General features: G+C 41.0%; 1 protein-coding gene across 8 annotated transcripts in view; it reads right to left on the reverse strand.

Moving 5' to 3' along the window:
• WDFY3 (WD repeat and FYVE domain containing 3) overlaps positions 1-19991 on the reverse strand; it is a 152876-nt gene continuing 132885 nt past the window's right edge. For all 8 annotated transcript variants that reach the window (XM_063156772.1, XM_063156773.1, XM_063156769.1 and 5 more), the window contains 20 exons: positions 19658-19778; positions 19234-19319; positions 18891-18971; positions 18443-18497; positions 17972-18091; positions 17164-17281; positions 15929-16035; positions 15260-15413; positions 13596-13687; positions 13057-13269; positions 11194-11341; positions 10226-10380; positions 9785-9943; positions 8304-8483; positions 7095-7277; positions 6370-6466; positions 5016-5345; positions 4717-4828; positions 4193-4390; positions 1-3677 (listed from right to left, as the gene is read on the reverse strand). In XM_063156772.1, coding sequence (XP_063012842.1) covers positions 3557-3677; positions 4193-4390; positions 4717-4828; positions 5016-5345; positions 6370-6466; positions 7095-7277; positions 8304-8483; positions 9785-9943; positions 10226-10380; positions 11194-11341; positions 13057-13269; positions 13596-13687; positions 15260-15413; positions 15929-16035; positions 17164-17281; positions 17972-18091; positions 18443-18497; positions 18891-18971; positions 19234-19319; positions 19658-19778 — 2830 coding nt within the window. In that variant the 3' untranslated portion in view covers positions 1-3556. The remainder of the gene's footprint in view (positions 3678-4192; positions 4391-4716; positions 4829-5015; positions 5346-6369; positions 6467-7094; positions 7278-8303; positions 8484-9784; positions 9944-10225; positions 10381-11193; positions 11342-13056; positions 13270-13595; positions 13688-15259; positions 15414-15928; positions 16036-17163; positions 17282-17971; positions 18092-18442; positions 18498-18890; positions 18972-19233; positions 19320-19657; positions 19779-19991) is intronic.

Genomic DNA, 19991 nt, shown 5'->3' on the forward strand with positions numbered 1-19991 from the left:
TATTGCTCCCGAGTTAAAAATGTTTATTCAACTGCAAATGATTTGTCTTTCCAACAAATGCAAACCAGCTTTTTGGTGGTAAATAGCAGGTATTTATTTGAAATGAAAAAAAAATACTTCAGTACCTGAACTATTGCATTTAATCATGTATTGTTGTAATTGTGTTACTCTACCTTTTTGCATTGGAGACAAATATACAATGAACATTCAGATATCACAGATTGCACACTAGATAGTAAATCGTCAGGCCTTTTACGTAACCACCAAAAAACAGATATTGGATTCTGCAATATAGTACAAAATTCCACACTCCAGTCTTAGCCAGTTATCTTCAATTTACTCCTGATGCTGTACAAATAAATGGCCATTTAACTAGGGTTTACAAGTTAATAACAGGACAAAAAAAATATACATTGCACTGACACAAAAAGTCAGCTGTGTTAATAGTCATGCAACAAGTAACCAAACTTGCTGAAATTAAAAATACTTTCTAAAAACAGTTTTAACTGCATAAGTATTTTATACACAGTTCATTTACCGAAACAAAAGGAGTCTTTAATGATACAAAGCAAATATAAGTTTCTACCAATTTTATACATAAGAAAGTGCAAAATAACTTATCTAAAGTGTTTTGCTATTGAACTGATGAATGTTGGCTGGAGGCAGCCAACCCCTCTCAAAAGCATGACATTACAGTTGCACACTACACACGAATGTTAGGAGTACATGGATAAGTTTACTACAAAGAACAAGGCAGGAGAAGACGTGAGGTACTTGCAGAGAATACAGTCTACTAATGTTAGTGTAAATGAGTATATTTTTGCTCAACAGATTTTTACATGGAAAACAAAGCAAGTATTTGCATTAGAAGCTCGAATGAAATGGAAAAAAACCCCACTCCCACGTGAACACCACAGTTGCCCACAGCACCAGCTGCCAGAGGGAATACGAGCAGGTGTGTTTGTCCCCCTCCGCCTCCAACAAGCAAAAACGTGGTTTTTTGGGAACAGCATTAAGTCAGAGGGCTGTGGTGGTTTGCTTGCAAAATGTAAACTGGGCCTACCTGCACACTGCAGAATTTGTAAGGAATGAGGATTTCCCCAGCGCGCTGCCAGCGCCGCAGGCGCGGAACAACACCCGTACGACACAACTGCGGCCGACAGCGCCGTCCTCGGGAGCCGCAGCAGGGCCCTGGCCTGGCCTCCGGGCTGGACCTCATCAGTGCTGCTGTCATAGCCTTGCTTTTATTAGGGCTTAACCACGTGGCTGTACAAGCTGCAGTCCACAGAAAAGAAGGCTTCCTTAAATTTGGGGATGATTTGGAAATCTGGAGGCAGGGGGAGAAAAACTGTGGACTCAAAGGCATTTAGAGTTGTTAAAACAGCCTTTTCTTCAAACAGAAAACGTTAAGGCCACTAGCCTGTCTTCTGAACTATGCTGGTTTTGCATCATTTTGGGAAGGGTGAAGGCAACGTTAGAGAGAACGGCTGAACACAGCAATTCCAGTGCTCTGCACATGCTTACCGAGGACCTCTTCCTGTTTTTAGGGTCAAATCTGCCAGGTAGCCAGGAGTCAGTGTGGCTACTTGACCATCACTCTTTGGATCCAAAATTTGGGTCAGCTAAGCTCAACAAACCTGCATTTACTCAACAGTGTGCAAGGCTCTAGAGAAGCCTTTCTGTTCATTTGGGGACCTAGTATACATACCAAAACAGGAATAGATCTCATTTTACAGACCAGCACATACATAATAAAGAAACAAGTATCAAAATACATATTTAACCTTCAGTGCATAAACATGTGATACCAGGGTAAATAGTAAGTGGTCAGAATTAACAAATTATTCACTGCTAAAAGCTCAACTCAAGAGAAGACAGGGGTGCCCCCACAGCGCCAGGGACCCTCTGGAAGGAGCTCACCCCAACAGAGAGGGCCTGGAATTTCTGATGGTGCAATTCCAACAACAATGCTGGTTTTAAGGATTTGCTGTCCCTTGGCCAGAGCCTGCCCAAGTCATTCCAAGTGAAGGATAATCTCATCCCTTTGAGTGACAACATTCACTCAAGTACTGCCAGGGCCACCTGTCTTCTGTTGGTCTGCGTCATATCCTTACCTCTATTTAAAAGAATCCATTGTGAATATACCTAGCTCTAGATCAGTTTGTCACCCATTTACAAAATATATACACATATGTTAAAAAACAAAAACAAACTGACCACCAGCCTGCCTGCTGCCCTCCCTCTACCCAAACAAAAACCCACTGGCAAGACCTCATGCAGAAATTAGGTCCATGGGCCTACCCCAATGCACGTGCTCCAATCCCAGCAGATATCAGTGTCTCTACTTCATCCCACATGTAGTGCAAAATAAATGACAGAGTAGTAAAAAAATACTGCAATTAAATTCATATTGAAACTTAAAAACCATAATGGAAATCTACTGCTGTCCTCAAGCTGATGGTGTGTGCTGAAAGACAAAGAGAGCTCCGAGGAGCATTTCTGACATGACCAAGATCACTCTGCTTTAGAGCAATGCCTGTTGTTACAAAAAGGTTTTTTGCAGAGAAGCTAGGGGACAACAGCAGTTCAATTTTATGCACAAGGAATTAATTCTGTACCTATATGCAAAAGCCAATTGCTATTGACTAAAGAAGGTAAAAGCTGGTTCTTGCACTGCATGAATCAGCTGCTAATGAACAGTAAGTAATTAACAAAACTGCAGCTCTGACATATGTATAAAAGAGGCCTTATTATATATGAACAACACTGAGGTGGTAAATAGTTTGGTATAAAATGCAACACAAGTGTACAATTTAGTTCCTGGTTATCTTACAGCTAGAATAAAATACTCCAAGTTCCTATTCTCAAAAATGTTTTCTTTTGAAAAAATCTGTGTAATTCTATGAATAGCCTCACTTAAATTAAGATACTGTGGGCAACTGAAAGAACAAACATGCACAGATTGGATTTTTAACAGAAATACACATAATGCCTTTGAGTTTTCTGTTGGTTTTTTTTTTTTTAAACATTCGTATTTAAATTGATAGATGAGATAAAGATGCCACACAAAGTACAGTGGTTAATCTGTAGTCCCATGTAACAGGCAGTTAAGTTCATATTTAGATAAAAAGGCCGTTATACCTATTTACAATATACACAGTTGCTTGCGAAGAAGGCAGATTTACAACTATCTTCTAAAAAGCCTTGCCCTCCCTCCCCCCAGTTAAGATGACTAACTCTACAAAAACAAGACAAGAAGGGGTGTTTACGATAAACGAGGATTTTTGTGACAGCCACCTCAGCATGGGCTTAGGGGCTGCCAGTTCTGTTGGATTTGTGGTTATTAACCATGTCTTCCTGGGCCTTGCTCTTCTCCTTATGTTGTTCGCCTTGTCTGCCTTCTGTCAGCACAAACCAATGCAATGATCCCTTTTTACTCTTAGTGCTTAGAATGCAGTATAAACATAAGTGTAAACAGACAATATTCCAATTCCTTCTGATGCTCTCACTGGTTCCTGGAGTGACAGCGGGGCTGGGTGAGGTTTGCCAGGCCCCATCAATTTCTGGGCCCCTCCTCTGAGCCCCGCTCGTGCTGCAGGTTGTAGAAGCAGTTCTGGCACACTCTGACCGGTGATGAGATCTTCAGCCGTTTGATTTCTGACTGAAACCGGCTGCACCTGTGGAGAATAAAGAACCATCACTGAACGCAGGTCCTCTCCATTTCTACCCATTTTCTATTGAGCTCTGGGAATTATCACCATGACTTCAAACACCAGAAAACTGTCCTAACTCACCTTAACATAGAGATGCAATGCAGTGTGGCAGAAGCAGAATTTAACTCAAATGATCACCACAGACTCAACGCAATGAAACTGCGTGACAGCTCAACAGCAGCTGTTGTCACCAGTTTAGACTCAGACAGATAAAACTAGAAATATCATCTCTGACCCAGGGGATCAGAGATGAGACTTGCACTTCAGTTTGTGGGTGAGAGGAGAGCTCACACACATCCTTTATGTCATACATTTTGTCTGAGGCTACCAGCTAGCGGCCCCTAAATCAGCATCCTCGCCGTCCTGCACACAGTTTAGGCAGCCTCAGTCTTTCACAAGAGTTCTGTGGTATGTCACAGCTTTGCCCCACCTAAAATCCTGTGTGGAAAGGAGCCCAAAGGAGGCTGTTGGCTGCTTACTTCTGGCAGAAGAGCTGTCCACAGTTCCTGCAGTGGTGCCGCCTCTCGGTGAGCGAGAAGCGCACGGTGCAGCCCGAGCAGCTGTCGCCGCCCTCGTCCTTCACCCAGTGGTCGGCCGCGGACCGGCCCGGCTGATCGCTCACTGACCAGCTGAACACCCTGCCCCGGCCGTCCCCGATCAGGATCCTGCTGTGATCCCTGCAAGGGAAAGCAAAAGCATTCCTGCAACGGCTCTGGCACAGTAACACACAAGCATCGATGGCCGATTTTAAATGTCAGAGAATGTGGTAAAGCACTGGTGTGGTGACTAACCCAACTGTCCTGCTCTAACTGAGAGATGGATCTGCAACACTCTGTGTAACACAGTGCAGCTGAACAGCTCTCCCTCTCTAGTGTTTTTATCTCAGTTCTTGAAGAAGGCTGCCCCAAACAGAAGCACCACAGAACAGAGTTATGAACAATGGCACCTCCTCCTGCTGACAACAGCCAAAACTGTTTGAAGTGCTCAAGTGTGAGCTACTCACTTGGAGATGCCGAGCGCAGTGATTTCTGCTGGGTGTGCGTTGTCCTTGCGATCAAATGCCGTGTGCATAGTTAGCTTGCTTCTGAACACCAGCTGACGCTCCCATCTGTATCCTACAAAGGAGTGGGAAGTGGGAGGGGATAAAGTAAATTTGCTCATTCTCATTTTTGTTCCCTCCTCCCCCAACACACCTGTAACTGCAACTTTGTAGTACGAACAAAATCTCCCTCAGAGATTGAAGTTTTTCTCTTTTTCTATAACATTTCACTTAGGAATAAAACTGTGCATGGTTTCTTTTACCTGGTTTGAGCTTGCTGTAGTGCCGTGCTTCAGCATAGCTGGGGTGGGGGTGGTTAACCTGAGCATGGGGATGCATTTTTGCTTGTCCCTCCGAATAATTGACAAAGATAAATCCATCCTTCTCATCCAAGCTGAGCTGGTCTGACCAACGCCTGGAGTCATCGGAGCCGCTGTCTGCTGACCACGCTGCTGCTGCCCTGGCTGACGATGAGCGGGGCCTGTGGCTGGTGCTGCCTGGCTGGCTCTGGCTCTCCTGCACTTTGGTGTCCTGGCCTATGCAGGCATCGTCTGCCTCGGAGTCACTGCTGTCCTCCTCATGGGCTTCCTGCCCTGGATGGGCACAGCAGGGAACAAGGCACTGTTAGTGAACCTGGCCATGGCCTGAGCTTTTTCCTTGCTCTGCTGCTCCACTGCCTGAAACCCAATGGGCACCAACTGCTGAGAGAGAGACAGTGCATGCAGGCATTGCAGGCATCTCAGAGCCTTTTCAGAGATTCAGCTCCTGCCAGGAATCACACCATTCATATTTTTGCACTTTTTTTGCACTTTTTTCTGTTTTGCCAGAGAATGACGCACCTTAGCTGAAGCTACTTCCTACAACAGTCCCTCTGAGGAAGGCTATGATAGACAAAAGGAGCAAACACTTAAGAAACACTCAAGTTGGCAAAACCTTTCAGCAAAACTTACACAAGTAAGCACAGTCAGCTATGCTGAAACTGACTGAAAAATATGATGCAGACTTGTTAATAATAGGACTTGTTAATACAAAAGAGCAATTAACAAAGACATTTATACTCCAAGTGACATTGAAAATAACCAAAAGCTGTATTTATATAATAATTACTTATGAGTAAAAATGAGATTCAGATCCAAATCCAGATCATATCTTCAACATGAAGAGTGCAGGAGATGGCTAAAAGAAACAGTCATAAGGCACGGAGCAAACTCTTCCAAGAGTGGAAAGGGAAATCATTGCTTGTCTTAAGCTGTTCCATCAGTAGATTCAACTTGGCTGCTATGCTATAATTCCATTTCACACTAAAATATATCTAGCTTTTGGACAATCCACTGAGCGTGCCAACAGCCAAAACAAACAGAGAAAAGTTCCACCTTCACAGAACAAAAAGCTATGATGGGAACATTTTTTCTTACATATAGCAATATGAAACTACCTTAAGTAAGGTGGTGAACACAGAACTCAGATGCTCTGTTCATTGTGCCACTGTGTATCTACTGCCTTTTGAGATAAAACCTCCATCATTCCATTCTGCACTGTATAACCACAGGACTTGACCTCCCTATAGCAAAGATCAGATAGAACAGGGAAATACCAAACACTTGTCAGGAGACATACCTATTTGAGCATCCTGACAGTCCTCTTGCATTTCCAGCATCTCCACAGGCTCTGGAGCTGGTGTTTCTGGCACTTGCAAAAACTCCATCCGCCAGAACTGGAGGGACAGGGGATAAGCAGAGTGGCACTTACTGAACTCTTGCCTTTTTCCTGAGCTACTTGAAGAGTTAAAATGGCTTAGTAGAACTGTGTATTCACAATGGTAGCATGCAAGGTCGGTTACATCTCCATACTTAACTCTGGTTTTGAGGACTAGAAACTATAAGAGGACATCTGTGTTCATGCCTGAATCCACTCCACACAGCTGTCTGACCAGCAGACTCTGGTTAAAGCTGCACCCAAAAGTACTGCAGGCAGGGTTAGACATGTAGCGATCAGAGATGACACTAAGTTTCTCTTTTCTTTCTAGACAAGCAAAATGAATTGTTTCAAGGTGTGTGAAATTAAAATGGCGAACCAAAGCAATAGTCTCCAGGTATGAAAGCTGGTGACCAAAACAGAGCAGGAAGGAAAATGCATGCTCTGCTGACTATTGCTGGTTACCACATCCCAATTGGGGCACCAAAAAGGAGAAAGAAGTGTTCAGATGAAATTCCCAAGTAAAGCAGGACTGCTTTTGGTCCTGGTCAGGACACTGTGTTCTCCTGGATAGGCATGACTTTTCTAAATACTACCACCAGCAAGGCACAAGCTTTATTTTCCAGGCAGTGACTCCTGGTACTTACCCGGACAACTCCATCCGAATGCCCCGTGACAATGACATTCTGGGTGTCCCACTCATTCATCTCTGACACAAAACAACACATAATTTGCTGGCTTCGGCCAGTGAAGGTGTTTACACTTGCAGTAGGGCTGCCATTAATGCTCCACACGTGGATGTAAGTGCCAGCACATGATACAATGTCTCCCTGCAAAGACAAATAACACCTCCAGATTTCAATACAAAGCTGCAGGTATTCTTCAGCAAAAATATAAGTCAAGCTCATTTATAAGTCAAGTTGCTGGCACTTTTCAGAAAGTTCTATTCAAGGGGCATCTGGCCAGCTGAAGAAGCCAGACCTAGAAAGGACCTAGAAAACCACACTTAATAACCACCAATTTGTTCTATTTACAGCATAGAATGAGTTCACCAATTCCTCCGCTTTTCATAGCATAACAATCCAACAGCCTATTTTTAGTATTTCCAGTTTCCAAAGACTGTTCATGTTCACACTGCTCTTTTTCACAAATATGTATCACCTTAAATTTCATTTGCTTCCTTACTGGGAACAGTCCAAACTAGTGCAGAGGGATACAGGAGCTGCAGGCTAAAGCACTGGCAGCACTACAGCCAGACCACCAACAGCTAATAAACTGTACTTGCTACCCCCTGCTTGCATTACAGCCCTCTCTTGTCTTGATTTCTACCACTGCATCTGCTCCAGCTGCAACAGGGTCCATCCAGCCTTGATGGCGAAGCATGGGAGCTGGATAAATGGTGACTTGTAACTCACAGGACCACCAGGGAGAGAAGCTTTTAGGATACATCTGTTTCCACTACAACTGGCACTGCACTGTCACCCAAGGTATCCCCCTGTTTCCTTTAAATTCAGCTTAAGACAAGAGAAGCTGACCAAGGTCGTGTATCAAAAGCTCTTCTTGGCTCCTGTGGCAGATCTGGCATCTCACTTGGAATGTCACACTAACAGTGCTTGCAGCAGTGTTAATAAATAACCTCCTATGAGCTCAAGCCACTCTGCATGGAATGCACCCACGTATGGCTCTAGACAAATGACACAAATTATTCCTAAACCAGTTGTTAATCAGTTTTCAGATGAGTTATACAAGTTCTGCCAAATTAACAGGAGAGCCCAGTGGCTTTTTTCCTTTGGTTTAATGATTTCCAACTCGCTACTGTTCCCACTGCAGCCTGGTGGACAGGGTTTGGCTCTCACCGTTAATTCATTTATGCAGAGTGCTGAAATGGGAGCCCTGTGCCCCCGGAGCTGTGTGAGGAAGGAGAGCTTGTTCAGGTCCCAGATGATGCAGGTGCGATCCCGGGACCCGCTCACAATGATGTGATAGGCCAGCGATGCTGTTAGGCACGTTACAGTGTCAGTGTGACCCAGCAGTGCCTGCAAAACACAAGTCAGGAGCAAAAGTGGGAATCAGGAGAGAGCAAAAAATTCCACATCAAAGCCTCTTACCTGAAAGATTCAGATAACCTAACCAGAATGTCCCATCAGAAGATGCAGCCACTTTATAAGTCTTCAGTTGATAACTATTTCTATAACTGAAAATGGTAAAAGTAATATTTTTTTCAGTTTAAAAAGAGCTCTGACAGAACAAAATTTCAAGAGTCTAATGTTACAGATCCTTCCACTGAAGAAAACCCCATTCTGCATCAGTACCACTTGTTTATAAGGTCAGAAAGTGTTCCAGGCTGCACCTGAAATGACATTCTGACTCCTACAGTAACTGCTGATGACCAGGAGAAGACAAAAAAGACATGAAACAGTTGCAGCCAAAAAACAAAGTCCGTTGGAAGGAGAAGAAAACTATGGGCATCTACTCATATTAGGCCCTACTTTTACATTTTAGGCTTAATCTATTGGAAAGAGTCTGAAATACAGTCAGATTACTGCACCTTACTCAGTTAAAATGAACTCAGGTAAAATAAAACTCACTGAATGCAGTAAATGTATTCAAATATGCTGCCCCAAAATTTAAGATACAGTGTTTTATCATGTACAGTTCAGAAAAGCAGTTTTGGACAGTTGATTACTGTACAAGGGAAGTTACTAAATAATTCTCTAAATTTCTTTCCATAAATTTGAGGAAAAGACTTCCTCTAAAAAGCAGTCATTCTATGAAGATGCTAATGGAACCTCTAACAATGATACACAGCTGCTAGAATATATGGACTTAGTTGTGGTTGGATTTTTTTGGTTACATTTGTTGGGTTTGTTTTTTCCTTAGTAAACACACAAAACTTACTTTGCACTTAGCTGCAGCTGACTTTAAAGCATGAGTGCTTGTTTTAGATTAAAAAGTGCTATAATAAAAGTAATTAATTTTTTTTAAAAGAGGAAAATTAACCTTTAAGGCAGCCTCCTTTTATGTCCTTCCTGACACAGTTTTTAGTTGGGGGCATTACAGGTAATACTACAAGGCAGATCATTTCACAAACTCACCTGCATCATTTTGTTAGCATCACTATCAAATTCCCTTTATCTCCAGAAGGCTCCTTGTGACCCACTATTCTCAAAAACAGTGCAATTTTAAAGATGCATTTTGCCCACTTTCAATGCAGATCACCATCTCAACTACTCCATTCTCTGCGGATCTGCTGGACTCATGGTTTCAAAGGTGAGCAAACCCATTACACAATTACTTTGATCTTATAACACTACTTTACAGCTTTATTCCATTTTACCTGTTTCAGTGTGAGGGCTTTAGCTTTTTCTTTGGAGACACCCATTTCCCACACACACACTGCTGTGCTTGTTCCTCCAGTGATAACTAGTTTGGGGTTGGGGCAAATGGCACACAGGATCTGACCCCATTCTGACAAGCATTCATAAACAATCACGGCCTAAAAATACAGAACACAAAGAATTACTTACAGAACTAGTACTTGGTAGGATAAAAAATATAAACCTGGCTGTCACCTTGCACTCATTAGGTCACTAAGACCTGGTAAAAAACTATTATGAGTTAATATTATTCTGTCAACATCCTGGTGAAGACCCTCAAGAGAGAGCAAAAAAACCTGATGCAGCAGAAGATTATTTCATTCATGTGTGAAATAAATGTCCATTGTTATGTTTTTTCACTATTGAGTACTGATTGCTGGAACAGAGTTCAGATTACAAACCTTGTCTGATTCATAGGTACCCAGTCTGCAGCTGAGGTCTGCATAGCCCCAGGCAAATGTTTTATTCCAGGTGGGTGGGATGAGAACCTTGTTCTGTTCTACTGCCAGAATGCCTTTATCAGTACACACGATCTGCCCCACAGGCTCCTTGAGCTCTGGAAGAGAAGATGGGGTTATGTTTTATTGCTGGGAGAGACAAATACTATCAGATCCCTTTAAGTACCTGCTGCTCTTCCAAAGCAAGGTCTCTGTAGTGGCTATTTTTACATTCTTTGCATCAGCTGCAGTGATGGCAACTTTTGCTCCATTCCTAACAAATGCAGAGCCAAATATAGATTAGTGCTTTCTAATTTCCTGACTTAGTCTTCTCTCTAAGCCCTGCTATGCCCCATTTAATACCATGTCTTCTCTCCTTACAGCAGGGAGCCACAGATTGCTTTACTCAGCTAGGAAAGAAATCCCTGTACAGCATTTACCTGCCTTGCAGACAATTAAGTTTTGTTCAGTCCAATGTCAGATTTGAAGTAAAAAACCACTTTCTTTTGTCTCAGTGCTGCTACCAACACCATACTTTTCTGCCAACATTCCTTAGTATTTCTTGGCACTGTGATAAATAATCCTTTTGCTGTGAAAATCACAAAAACAGAGGCTATCACAGGCCCAGAAACAACATACTCTGAATGTTGTTCATTAAATTCAAACTTATAAAGAGGTGCTTGGGCTCCATTTTATCCCTCTATTTAAAAAATGTCATATTAAACTGTGCAGCTGTGGTGTTTCCCAAGATCCTTTAAAGTAGCTAAGAACATAGTTGTACAGCATTAGGATATTTTGAATTTGTCTCTCTCACAAAACTACGGGCAGTAAGAATATTAGAAATAAGAAAAAGATGGAAAAGTACAATCTTGCTGAAACTCTGAATGCTTGGGCAAAGAAAGAGCAATAACTACTGTGAGTTCAAAGTTTACCTTTCACTGGGGCAAGTGATGGCCGCAGGTTGTCCAAATGATGGAAAAAGATCTTGTCACCTGTGGAACCAGGGGGCACAGAGGTTCCCACAGCCTCTCCGTTCAGACGGCTTCTAACACGCTTTGGTGGGTGGGGTTTTTTGAAGAGCTGAAATTCATCAAGAAACTAATGACCATCAAAAATTACAGGTTTACAAGGGCACTAGTTTAAAAAGATCATAAGTCTGTCCAATATATCTTCTAAAAATTCTGCAGGTAAGCAAATGCTTTACTGCTCTCAGTATTCACTAATAACTCATGATGAACATTTCAAAAACCTTAAAAAATACAAAAACCAACAAGGAGCAAAGTTGCTCTGCCCCCTCAGTCCGTGGCATCTTTGTACCCTCATGGAGTCTGTGAGAGCCCTCTTCCAAACATACCACCAGCTCTGCAATGTTTTACATCATAACTTTTTAAAAATTTAAACCCAAACTGCCAGGCATGTTACTAGTGGAAGAGGTGGGACAAAGAAGATGCATGTTACATTGTGCAGGAAAGGAGTGCAAAAATGCACAGCAGCCATGTCACTGAGAGAGCCTGCCCTGGATCCCCCATAGGAAATAACAGAGGGAAACAGCAAGACTCTACAGTTACATAAAAATGTGCTCCAAGAGCACTCACCCTCAACAAAGCCTTAAGGAAATTTTGAGTTTCCCAAGTTTACTGCAGTCTATTTCCTTCAGCAAAGCATCATGCAATTTCTGGTAGATTTCACCACAGCTTTGTACCTAACAGGCATCTGAGGATGCAGGCAGAGCTCTGGACTCAGCTGCAGTGCTCTCTACTGCCCTGTCCTCTGCCCCAGTCCCTGTCTGTCCATCTGGCTTTAGCTGGGCCACGTCTGATTATTATCACAGCAGAGGGATTGGTTATTACATAAGAGGAGAAAACCCTACAGCCACTACATAATTAGATTATTGAGAGAGAGCAAGGAAGGGAAAGGAGAAAAGTGACAGAAGACAGATAAGCAGTTCTTAGCCTTCCTTCCAAGCAGTGAGAGACAGATAGCTCTAAATGGGTTGCCACAGGAAATATTGTGTGGCTGTCCTGAAACATTATGTGCTAAGAGTTGAGTTTAGAGTTTCCAACACATGGCTTGAGCTCCCAGCCAATTGCTGAAGGTATCTGCGGTTTCCACCAGATCTAGGATTGGAAATATTTACCAAAGACATTTAAGATTTTCACTGGATAGCAAAAGACTCCAAAGAAATGCCCAATAAAAAACCCAAATCAAAACCACCAACACTGAGACTCCCCCCAAACCTGAACCCCCAGATTTAATATTACATTGAATTATTTAATGTAGTCTCTTAAAGAGAACACAAACTTTAAAGCTGCACCAAAACCTGGTCTTTACATCTTCTTAACTATGGCTGTCCTACAAGAGGGAATCACTCATGAGACTAGGATAAAAAAAAAAGAAGAAGTTATTATAGAAATTGTTTTATTACAGGGTAACTTCAAATACCTTAGCACTGGGCATTACTTTGAGGTTGCACTTTCATTCCTCCCCTACGACTCAGCAGCAGGAACACACTTCTGGGTTTTTTTAATGCTGATTTTAAGAGTTGAGCTATAATTCACCATGCCTTTATTTTAAGGATGTAAAGGGGAAAAAAGACATTTCTAACCTCAAGTAAAGCCCAAAGTCCATCTTTGTTCAATTTATGATTGAAACATAAATGACTTTGCTTCACTGGAAGAATATTTAGGAAAAAAATACTCCCAAGAAGTTTCACTCCTAAAACACCTTCCTGTTTCATATTAACACATTTCAATTTGAGTGTTAACTGGAAAATAAGAATTCTACAAAGGGTATACCTGCTTTGGTATCTGTCCAAAGTTATTAATGAATCCTATGGTAGCTGTCTCTTTTAAAGGATCGTTGATGTTATATATGTCCACTTGTCCCTCATAGAAGAGATGGTGAAAGACATTTACAGCTTCTACTGCAGCAGGGCCTTGCTGTTTATAGCCAAAGATCAAGTCAATCCACTCATGCAGGTGAGCACTCACAAAGTCACATTCCAGAGCCTGAAATTCAGAAGGCATGCATTAAAATGAGTTGAATTGCTCACTGATTGAATTTACTACACTTGCCACAAGAAGAAATGCAGAACATGATTTGACATATTTTTGTCACATTTTGACAAAGCTTTTTATTGAAGCAGGTCTGGCCTCAAAGTACTCTGTAGCCAAAAAGGAAGGAGAGGAAACACTGGTCCTACAGACCTTGGCAACAATCAGACACCAACCCTGAACTCACAGACTGGCCTGTGACTGCACAAATTGAGCACAGATTAAAGTGCAGTGGGAAGTCCCAACAGACATTCTATTGTCACCATGAAAATTCAAATTACCTCCCGATGGACTCTGATAAACTCACGAGGATCTCCTTTTGCCCATGGAGGGAGTATTACATCACCAAGTTTAGTCCCATTTTGTTTACAACCTAATAAAAAGAAAAAGAAGGAAAAAATTTGGACAGAAGCACTGAAATTGAACGGCAACAGGAAAGGTGAAAAAAAAGGGAAAAAAAAAAGAAAAAAATCAAAGTTCACATATGTATAAAGGAAGCCATTTCAGTCTTTTCTTTAAAATACTATTGTGGTTTTAAATGTCAGGCAATAAAACATGAAAACTTTTGCCTCAGTTGTTCATGTAAGATTGCTGTCAGGAGAAAGAATCCAAATACTCCTCACTAAGGCTTCTGAAGAGGAAAACAGCATTTCATCATAGAATGAAATTGTCATTTTACTGCTGAGAACAGCCCGTACTCCTGTGATGTGCAGCCAAACACTCATTTCCTAGCAGTGCAGAGCTAACTGGCATGCCTCACAAGTTCCATGACCAAGGATACTGGCAATTCCCTGATGTTACCATGGCTTGGGCACAATACATTCACTCTGTCCTGGACAGCCCCCTTCTCACTCTGGACATCAAACAGTGGCACATTGTGATCAACAAAAATATATTTGGTAAAACTCCTCAGTTATATTCTTGTTCTGTCACTTGTTGTCAAGAGACAATTCCACACTTCCTATTAACTCAGAGGAACACCTACAAATTTCCAACTTTACAGGGGCACACAAAAAATAAGTGCAACACTCCAAGAGAAACTTTACTTGCATCACCAAACTTCAAATCTTCCTTTCTTTTCAGGTGAGAGGAGGGGAAGCAGGATCACTACAAATTACCTCAGTGTTTGACAATTGCTCCTAAAAGAGCCCTTTCTACTGTTGGTCCAAATGCTCAATAAAGAATTTCCAATGGTTACAGTCTAAAATTATCAGATACAAAGATAAGTTGACAAGAGCTCAACATTTTTTTCAGTAACACTCATATTCTTTACTGTAAAATATTGATGGAAGAGGTATTGCAAAGTGTTCTTTGGGTTTTGCTTTTCTTTTTTTGTAAAGTTGTGTTTCCAATCTGCTACAATAGATTTTGAATGAAGGCTTGCAGGCCACTAAAACCTATGATTTGATTAATCTTTATTGTTGGTAATAGATTCACAGCACAGAGCTCAGAATATGAGAACTTAACACCAGTGTTAAGAGTGGCATATAATAAGTAACATTCATCTCCAACAAACAGGTCTCCTACATGACTCCTGCTGAATAATCACTGTCACAACTGCTGTGACAATTCTAAAAACCTTTAGGAATATTTTCAAATGAAGTTCTAAAAGCGAAGATTTGTCAAACAGATTTTGAGAAGCTTCAAAAAATAAACAACAAAGATGGTGAACACCATCATGGAATAGGTTACAAGGAGAAAAATGCAAAGCAGAGAAATTCTAAGCTTATTATTATCTGTGCATTTTGAACTGGTAAAAAAGCCCAAATGGACAAAAACGCACCACTCCAAACAAAAGCCTTTTCAGGGACTAGTTCTGCAATTCTCAGAAGACACTTTGTATTAAACTGCTTACAATGAACACTCACAGCTTGAGAAAATACCTGAAGTCTGTCTGGCTCTGTTCTCCCACCCACAGTGCTGCTATCAAGCTCTTTTTGCCTACCTAGATCAAAATTGTTGGAGTTGAGCAGGAACTCGGGGAGGTAGAAGAACTCTGGGATCAGCTCCTTCACATCGGCCATGTTGTGCTTGGAGGCGGAGTACCAGGCCTCGCGCACGCTGTGGAACATGCGGTCAGCCAGGTCGAAGTGCCCGCCCTGGGGGCACAGAGAGCGGCATGTCACTGTCACAGCATCCCTCAGCATGAGAAGGCAAATCAGAACATCCTCTGCCAAATCAAGACACTAGAACATAGCATGTTTCTTTTTTTAATGCAACCAATCTAATCAGCTGTGTTACTTTCAGGTACATGATAACAGAAAATATAGATACACATATACAGAACTTAAGGAAAAGTCTCATCTGTCTGATTTCAAATCTAGTCTCTTTCAGAGAAACAGCAAAATATTTTTCACAGTAGAACTCATTTTGGTTTTTGTCTGCTGCTACTTTGTTTTGTGTAAATTTAGGAAAATGTTCAAACTACAAGGGGGAAAAAAAAGGTGAATTCCATCACATCATTTAAAAAGACATATCAAAAACCTGCCAGGCCATAAGAACTCTGCTAAAAGGTGTTTCTTCCATGATATTTGATGAAAACAAAGCTGACTGATCTTATTTCCCAGTCATGTCTGAAATAAGAGCAGGCAAGAAACCTGAAGTGCGTTTTTACCTGTAACCGTAAGAAAATCTGAGTAAAAGGCTCCATCCGGACAAGATAGGAAGCCACAATCATGGCTGAGGAATAGTGAGTCCCATAGTGATAAGCTGGGGTTTCCCCTGCAGATTAAAAATCATAAACATAGAGAAATAAAGTCGTTAGATGACAGAATCAGTACTAATGGAAAAAAAAATTAACACTGCATTTTAATTACTCTGTGGCCTTGGACACCTTCAGAGCTGGAATTTGTAATTTTCATTCTCAGATATCTGAAAGCTTTATGTTTTGTCACTTGAGTTTGGCTGCAATACAGTAGCCCTAATTCAATAGGGTTCTGCAAAGCAGTACAGAATGGTCACTCATTTTTTGTTTTAACTAATTGAAATATTGCAGTGCAACTACAGTGATTTCTACTGAAGAAACATTTCTAAAAAGTTTTTCTTTTTTAATTTTTGGTGTTATTTTGTACTATGGATTTAAAATCTTGGGCAGAAATATGTATCAGAACTGTTGCCTACAGATTTTGTACAGCTTTTACTTTCTTAATTTCCTGGTAAAATGTCTGCACAAGCACACTTAGAAGCTACTGATTTGTTTCTAAAAATGAATGTCTTTGCCACCTGCTGCTGTTTGACACAGAACAGCACTGCAGTAGTTAAACAGGCTTCTATCTTAAATGAAAGCACACAAGAAAACTTTTCTTGCCAAACACAGAAGTTTTATTTTCAAAATATAAGCTAGCTCTAAAATCATGACTAGGTAACTTAACTGAATCTCATTCTGAGGCTTTTTTAGTTAAGAAGCTGCTGGTTCCTTAGTCAAAAATCACACTAAGACTAGAAATGAAAAAACTAGAATACTGCTAATGCAGAAGCATTTGCAGTCTTTGTATTACTAATCTTCATGCAGCAGCAATCAAACTGTGTTAGCAGACGCAGCTGATTGTGTGCTTCATGTGCCTGCCCATACATATATAATATTAAACTCATCTAAACGTGCCACTGTTCTATCTTTGTTTTTACATATAAATAAAGGTGTTATTTAGAATTAAAACAACACAGAAAGAAAGTCAATGTCTATTTGTTCTAATTTAGACTTTGTTGGATGGTCACAAAAAAACCCATGGTAGAGTTCTGCACATCCATATCCAAATCTCTTTACCCACATTATAAAAACATCCATGAGTCCTTCCTATGATGACAGGCACATGTTCCTCTGTTCTTTCTGCAGGATGGATTATTACTTACCATTGGGATCCTCCCAATCCTTGTATCGCTTCTTGTACTGGGCTAACCTGTCCTCTGTTTGAGCTCCCATTGGTTTGGCCAGGTTTCTGAATGTTTTGGGATTTGTAAGATCCAGTTCCTTTAAAAATAAATCAGACAACGATTTTATAAAACCAAAACACATCCTTTGAAAACTGCTGATTTCCACAGTTAACACCACCTACCTCTTAAGGTTGTTATCCCTGCTTTCTACAGACACAGCAAGTGCAATGTTGGATATGCTTAAAACAGTCCTTCAGTGTGATCCAAGACAGCCAGCGTGTTTTATCTGCAATCACATCTGGGCTCTGCACAACTTCTGCCCTGCTCCTCTGATCCTGTCCCCAGTTCCCCCTAATTTTTCCACAAATGCTCAACAGTCCCCAAACAATATTTTAAGTAATGGTCTGGTTGGTGGCAATGGCTGTCCACAAAAGCATCAATAGGATGTTTCATCTTTTTCAAAAGCACATTCTTTCACCGTGGGGCCAGATTTCATAGCAGCCCTTATCACAGTCTTCTGAACAAGGATACCTTCTCTGTGGGTTTAGCATACTTCAGGATACACAGTTCAAAGCTAATGCAGACATTTACAGGAACTGCTGCAAGGTAGAGGGGCAAATGTCTCTATCTGGATCCCAGCCCTCACCTGTGCACAGGCCAACAACATCTGTAAAACCAGCCCAGCCAAGATTCTCTAATACCCCTCTGTTGGGAAGTGGGAGAAACACAATAGAAATGTTCAACTTATACAAGATCACTATCAAGGCTGACAAGATGTAGTATTTACCTCTGAGTCATAGTCTGCAAGGATCCAGGGGAAGACAGGGTACTGCATGAGGTCGTTATAGGATCTGCCAGCCAGGGTGTTCAAGTGCATCAGGTACTGGAAGTTACTGATTTCTCCTCTCTTAAGACAGACAGATACCAGCACAGTAAAGTTTTCACTTTACAACAATCAAATGTCAACCGGCCAGACTGTCAATGTGCAGCCCTCCCCAAACATAAAAACTTACTTCAATATTGCAATGCTCACTCTACTTTTACTACAGCCCTCCCCCTGCAATTCAACAATAGAACCATTTCCTATTTGATGATGATACCACAAAATATTAAAAATTAAATGCTGATACACACTTTCTACAATGGTATGTTCCACCTGTTAGAATAAGAGGATGAAACTTATGTGCATTGATTATTTATGTATCATTACAAAACGTGGAATTTAATACAAATAATACCCCAGCATTTTCATACTTACCTCCCATCTCTGAGTAACAGATTTTTCTCCCACTAAAGTGCTAAGCAAGCCAGACCTAGCGGGAAGAAGAAAGTGAATTTCTTGAGTTTGCAGTAAGAACTGGGTTACATTTTCACAAGACAACCCAAAATTTCAACATTAAAAGTTATAAATTGCAACCATTAGAAGAACGTATCTTTTCCTTTTGCAGTATCTTTTATTAGAATTCTAAAATACACTGTAAAAATTAAATTGCATGTTAATTATGCAATTCATTGCAAGTGGTGGCTGATGAGGAAAATATTTTTAACAGCTTGATGATGGCTTCAGCACTCCAGTACCTTTCAGAATGTATCAGTATACTGATAACGTTAATTCTGATATTCTCCAGATAATCATGATATCAATGCAAGCATAATTTATTGGAAATTGATGAGCCACAGAGGTTGTGAGGAACAGAATCACCTACCCTTGCTCCACGCTGGTGTTTGGTCTCTGCCCAGACACTGACTCCGAGCTGTCGGTCAGAGATGGCACCACAGCCAAAAACCTGCAGCAGCAGTTAAAAGAATATGATTAGTGTTTCTGCCTTCTGGATGTCATCTCCTGAAAAGCAGCGTGCATTTTGTACAGTTACAGACTTCCTTTTGAGCAGCTCCACAACATCTCAAACAAATTGCAGGAGCCTCTTCTCACTGAAGGCATGTAGTGCCTTCTAGTGGCTCTTTCCTGCAGCAGTAAGGTGCTAACAAATCCTCCACATAGGTATTTGCAAACATTCATGTTAAATACTCTAATTTATTTTACATTACCTTTGATAAACTTTGTTTCTAACCCCTTTCTGGAAAGCTAGAAGATAGTTCCGTCCATCTCCTGAGAAAACTTCAATTGCAATTGGCTGAAAACAGAGGACAAATCCATGTCAATAATAACTTATTTTCTTGTCACCTCTGAAGGCCAGGCACAGACCAGTTTAGTCATGTTATATGTGGCACTAAATTACAGTGAAGCAGACTTTGCTTAGTGCAACCAAATGTTTTATTTTTGGATGACTGACATTGACTAACATGCCCAATAAACTAAATCTGGGTAAGCTGCAACAAGGATGCCCAATCTAAATGCTTCAATTTCAACATAGTCAATAGCTTCTCTTTCCAAATATTCTTCAGTTATGTATTGATTTTCATTTCTAAAACTGACATCATCAAAACACTCCAAATATGGTGTCCAAGTTACCTGCAAAAGATATCTCCTTTTGTGCACCTCCTTGATATCTTCATATGCGAAAATGCTGCAAGTTCTTTTGAGTTGACTTGGACCTTGCCTTGCTCCCCTAGGTATGATTGGCTCATGCATCCTGTAAAGGAACATAAACAGGCCTGAGTGAAGTGATTAAAAAGAAGAGAAATTTTCTTCTTGGAAAAGAATTATTCAATAATTTCGTATGAGAGTCCAGTTACAGAAACAGTTGATAACATATTTTCACAATATACCATACTACAAATAGCTAAGTACGCCGAGGTCTTCCAGCATCTTACATTATCTTGGAATTGACTCCTCAAAAACCTCA

The sequence above is a fragment of the Melospiza melodia genome, chromosome 5 (genome assembly GCF_035770615.1).
Source record: "Melospiza melodia melodia isolate bMelMel2 chromosome 5, bMelMel2.pri, whole genome shotgun sequence".
Taxonomy (NCBI): Eukaryota; Metazoa; Chordata; class Aves; order Passeriformes; family Passerellidae; genus Melospiza; species Melospiza melodia.